Source organism: Physcomitrium patens, chromosome 15 (assembly GCF_059467195.1).
Source record: "Physcomitrium patens ecotype Gransden chromosome 15, ASM5946719v1, whole genome shotgun sequence".
Classification (NCBI taxonomy): domain Eukaryota; kingdom Viridiplantae; phylum Streptophyta; class Bryopsida; order Funariales; family Funariaceae; genus Physcomitrium; species Physcomitrium patens.
The window spans coordinates 13,995,405-14,000,637 of NC_143424.1; the positions used below are offsets into that span (position 1 = coordinate 13,995,405).

At 43.2% G+C, this 5,233-nt stretch overlaps 1 protein-coding gene and 2 long non-coding RNA genes across 3 annotated transcripts; 1 reads left to right on the plus strand and 2 right to left on the minus strand.

Moving 5' to 3' along the window:
* Positions 1-652: 652 nt before the first annotated feature.
* LOC112292260 (uncharacterized) lies at positions 653-2,103 on the minus strand. The gene is made up of 2 exons (XM_024540565.3): positions 1,895-2,103; positions 653-1,391 (listed from the first exon to the last, which is right to left on the minus strand). Exons 1-2 carry the CDS (start codon positions 2,024-2,026, stop codon positions 1,077-1,079), a joined length of 447 nt encoding a protein of 148 aa, XP_024396333.1. The 5' UTR covers positions 2,027-2,103; the 3' UTR covers positions 653-1,076.
* Positions 2,104-2,112: 9 nt separating this feature from the next.
* Positions 2,113-2,829, plus strand: LOC149987759 (uncharacterized). Its single transcript, XR_016506759.1, has 2 exons — positions 2,113-2,248; positions 2,493-2,829. It is a non-coding gene; the product is annotated as an uncharacterized LOC149987759 (long non-coding RNA).
* A 986-nt stretch (positions 2,830-3,815) lies between these two features.
* Positions 3,816-4,887, minus strand: LOC112292319 (uncharacterized). Its single transcript, XR_002972685.3, has 3 exons — positions 4,500-4,887; positions 4,211-4,289; positions 3,816-4,095 (listed from the first exon to the last, which is right to left on the minus strand). It is a non-coding gene; the product is annotated as an uncharacterized LOC112292319 (long non-coding RNA).
* Between the last annotated feature and the right edge of the window lie 346 nt (positions 4,888-5,233).

The window sequence follows — 5,233 nt, forward strand, 5'->3', positions numbered from 1 at the left end:
CCCACTCTGCAAAGTATCCTCAACCTCTTAGTCCAAGAGATCAGTTCACTGCTACTTCACATTTATCCTTCAGCTGCCAAGTTAATAATGTGATTTCTGCGCAAGTGTCTGGAAGTCATTGAACAGTATTAATCGGCCTTTCTGCCTCATCCAGGAACCCTCACTGCTTCCAATCATACATCCTGGATAACAAATTAATATCTGGTTGCCTTGCCACGGTCGAGTGTGTACAGACAGATGGAGGCACATCTTTCTTAATACCTGGTTGAGTTCTTTGTATTTGCAAATTCAGTATGTGGTCATTTAAGTCTTCTGTATGACTTGTTTGCAAATCGTACCTACGGAACATGACCTCGACAGCGAATGTACATGTGATGGTAAATATTCAACTCCTGTCAGAATGAGGATATGGAATTGACAGTATTGAATGTTTTATCGTCACTACATGTTAACCACACTCCGGCTACTTCGGCAACCCGATGTCAGTGACTGCATGCCAAAGCCCAAATAACGTGAAACAATCTGCTGCTGTGTGTGATTAAGGACATCAAGACTTCTACAACAGCAACACTGAGAATTAAAAGCATGTAACAAGAATGTGAATCACTACGGTTTAATAGATGGCTTGTCCCCTTTTCAACACTCCATCGTCTGTCCGAAATTCGACTATAATATTAAAGATGTAATATATACAAATCTGCCTTTCACGCCATGATCGTCATGCGTGTATCCTGCGCTACAGCAAATGAAACAACTAAAAGCAAAATTAAGCTACGACTCTGGTCCTGCATCGAATGACCGCACTGACAACATCGACAGACAGCACTGCAGAGGATGCCAAAACACTGAGCAACATTGTCCTAAAACACTTTAATATTCAAGAGAGTTCCTTCCAAGTGCATGGTAGAAACCCTCAGAAAATGACCCATCGTCACTGATAACCGAAGAGAGAAAATGCCATTTATTGAAGCTCTAGTTGAAGGAGCAAAAACGCCCGAAAGGGCGACATCGAAAGGGCGGCAGGGGCCTTTGAGCAGACTTCAGTGTCCTCCTTCAATGCGGGGATCATCTTGATCCTATCCACCTACCCCGCTAAAGTGATCGTAACCGCCACCACCTCCTCCACCTCCACCGCCACCGCCTCCTCCTCCGCCTGGTGTGCCAGGTGACCCACCTCCGCTGCCTCCATCACCACCGCCTCCACCAGGGGATCCACAATTGCAGGCAGACGTCCCACCTGGGCCCCCTCCCCCTCCTCCTCCCCCTCCTCCTCCTCCACTTCCTGGGGGACTGTGGCATGAGCATCCATTGCTACTTCCACCACCTGCACCAGGTGTGCCGTCCTGGCCTGGACCGCCTCCATCACCGCCAGTGCCTGGCGATGAGTGTACCTGCATCCTTTCTCCATGTGAGCTCTTGCTATGAATTCGAAACCATCAATTTAGCCATGTAAGACTTCACCATCTCGACTACAGTGAATACGATGATTATGCCAGAAACAAGCTAACTCCCAGGATGACTCCATCGAAATCTTTGCTAGGGTGACACAGAGACGTTAATTTAACAACATGATATGCTACAGAACTTTAAAAAATTGCCTCGATCTACAGGAAGTCACAGAAATTGTATTTTGGATGATCTCAGTGATGCTTATTGAGAACAAGATCGAACACAACGATGGCGGAACTGGAATGCGACTCGGATTTCATCACATGCATTTCTAAGTTGCAACATTGCACATCGAACATTGCACTCGACTGCAGGATTGGTAACCTTCGACAACCTACTCTGTCCTCAAACTCAGGGCTTCATTGATTGTGTCATCAGCAATAGCGACAACTACATAAAACCATAGGCTATATCACCTATACTGGTACGAGGGACTGGACATTACCTCAACGGTTAGCTTCCTCTCATGACGCCGTGCAGCAGCAGCTGAACTGTCAACTTGCGCTACTACCGAAGCGGCCAGAATCACCACCACCAGAGCAGAACCCCGCAACGCCTTCATTGTCGTCAACATCATCACCACCACCACCACCACCACACTGAAATATCTCCAGAGACGGTTACAAGGAGACAACCCACTGTAGGTAAGGGATCACAAGATCGACTCAGAAGCTTTCAAACTTATCTCGCCACTGTTATAGGTACAGCCGAGGAAGTGGAGACTGCTGGAGTGGGGAAAAGCGATGGGACCAGGCGGCGGGGTAGGTTGGCATTTACCACAGCCTCATCTGCACTCACGGTACGCCAGGCTCTCCCTTCGCCCCGACGCGTGTAAACTCCATTCATGGCAATCCCGCAAGCGCCTCCGAATCTCGTCAGGCTTGCGACGATTTTTTTCCTCTTCATCTTATGCTTCTTACCCCATCATTTCACACACCAGAACTTATCACTCACGTCATGTTGTCATCCAACTGCTTTCATTGTTGTTGTTAACATAATCAGCTGCGCCATCACGTCAAAGTGACACGTGGCATGTGATGCAGGCATGGTAGATCATGTGATCCCTTACCTACAGTGTGGGCTGAGGGTGTTGCATGCATGGTCAACCATGCATCGCCCTCGGCGACAGTCGCCGCGCTCTGTCAGCTCTGACTCGAACCTATCCCGCTCACCTACGCATTTGGCTCGGATATTCTAGTCCTGTGGGAAAGCGAAGTGCCCGCCAGTTATATGAGTGGTAAAGAAGCAAGCCATCAAATATGTTCATGGAATGTGTGACATGTTCGAAAAGTGAACTGGTTAGGTATGTATGCAAGTAAAAGAATACTCGTTCTGTTGTGTGATTTCATGAAATTGTAATTAACCTCATCAATTCCAGAATTTGGTAAAATGAGTTCATAGGATTAATATAGAGTTGTGTGAAGTTCTTTTTATTCATGTGAGTGCTCACCATAACCCTAAAAACTTGAGCTCATCATCAAACAATAACAAATAGCTGAGCTCATCCTGAACTCAAGTTAATGCTTTCTTTCGTTTTTTTTTTGTGTCCTCTCAATCATGAATGACGAATAGAAACTAACAGCATGAGTTAACAAAGTACAATTAGACCAGCTGATAAAAAAGTATTGGGCGCCCAAATACAGCATGCTTGACAATCGACCAAAAAACGCTCTTTCATGTTATGGCCTTCTTTTGTGAAGTTTCATCCAGTCTTAACAGATATTCCAGTAAAAGAGATGGAAGTTCAATAGAGCTAATTACTCATAGATCACTCGAAGATGGGTCAATATAGAATGACATATCACTCCGAGGTTAAATAATTCATGCTTCGTCAGTTGTTCGTTTTGCAGAAGAGCTTACATGATCTGAGCACACACACATACATATGTAATGCCTTCAACTTTATATAGCTGTCATACAAACAAGAGGGAAGCAATTGCAATTTTTCCAGACAAGTCTTGATTTATGCAGACGCACAACGCTATGACTAAAGGCCATTATTTTAAAATCATGAACATATTATCGTAGACAGAAACTAGATTTGAAGTTCTCCTAAAAGTTGCACCCTCACTCTCCCAGTGCACCAACTCCACCAAGCATCTACCCCATCCAAATCGATTGTAGCCGAGATTAATTCTAGCTACAATATCACAAATGTATGTTCCTATGGGTTTCGCTAAGTGGCCGATTTTTTAATGTTGGAATGACAACTTAAACAACACAACTCCAAGGCATCAAAACTTTTAAGCTTGGTACACATGCTTCAGACTGGTCCAAGCACGAGAACAGTAAGGTACAGGAGCGAGAGAGAGTTCTGGGTGACCAGGCCTTATCTGCACTCTGCCTCAATCAATGTTAACACCAAGTTTAGGGCTTTAATTCTGCAAAATACTTGCTCAGATTTCCAGCGGATTGGTTTGTTCTATTTCATCGTCAAGAGCAACATAGAAAAGTGACAATCAACTGCTTTTGAAGGGTGTACTGTATGACGAAGGTCAAGCTTAACCTGGAAACTGTTTGCTAAGACAGTGAAGTTTGCAATGAATACCTTTAAAAAACAAATCAACCACAAAATCCTGTTGGTTTAAGTACGTAAACCTGTGGGCATGGAATTTATCCAGAGCTTGACGGTGAGCTTGAAGATCTCTGCCAGAGGGATGTACCAAAAATTTATTACTGGCTATCTAAAGCAATGACACACTGGAATGCACACCAAAAATCCAACGAAATCTACTAAGAGTTGGTCTACGAGAGCCCAAACCTTACACTTAGAGCCTCATCACTCCAGCATACCGAGCCTCCTATAAACTCCCCTAGGCGCACATTCTTCCAGACGACTCCTGCATACAAAAATCAAGTTAAATTTGTGATTAATTTGTGTCGATAAAACCCTAAACACATCGCCCACCAACTCCATCACCTCATCGCACGAGAATCAACGCAATCGGCTATACCAACATCCTGGATACATCAAAAGATATTCACACAATCCACACACAAAAGCACACATCCACAGCATTGACAGAGCAGAAAGTGCGTCAGAATCGAACCTTGCTTCCATAACTGTCCGAAGCTGAAAGAATCCTCTAGTGGACTATGCAATCTCCCGCAGTGTTAGCAAGTGCAACGTCCACTCACACAGGACAGACTCATGAGTGCAATCCACAGATCGCCAGCTTCATTTGCACATGTGAGCAGCAGTGCAACAACAAGAGCTCAAAAACAAGACCCACAACTAATCCCAACTCTTCAAATAGAACATGAGAATTGTTTTTACTGACTTGTAGGTGCCACATGAAGCTGATTAATGTGTTTAATATGCACGCCAGTTCCAACACCAAGCGTGAGGATGAACATGCATTTGAGAATACAAAAGTTGACTCACATCACCTCAGAGTTGTCAGAGTTCGGAAAAGGCACTGGTAACTCAGTTGGTTTGGATGTTGATCAGAAAGTTAGTAGTTTTCAATGCTTTTGGTTTCCCCTCCATGCACAGGCACATGCTACATTTGTGTGTAGAAAATGAAGAGCAGTCACTCTTTAGTTATTATTTATTTATTATTAATTATACATTGTTTTGTACCAAAAATAGTTCTAACTGTTACATTAATGAAAAATATGAAGAAAAAAAAATACTAATTAAATCTAGAAAATAATAGATTGTCTCTTGACTAAACTAATCTTCTTAATAGGAGATCACATGATTATAAAAATAAATTTTGATGCCAAAAATAGTAAAAAAATATATTTTGAAAATAGTAGATTAAAATAAAATAGAATTGCT

Coding starts and splice junctions, on each gene's coding strand:
- LOC112292260 (XM_024540565.3), bottom strand. CDS start 2,026: ATGATGTTGACGACAATGAAGGCGTTGCGGGGTTCTGCTCTGGTGGTG. Junction 1,392..1,894: donor AGAGGAAGCTAACCGTTGAG/GTAATGTCCAGT, acceptor GAAAGGATGCAG/GTACACTCATCGCCAGGCAC.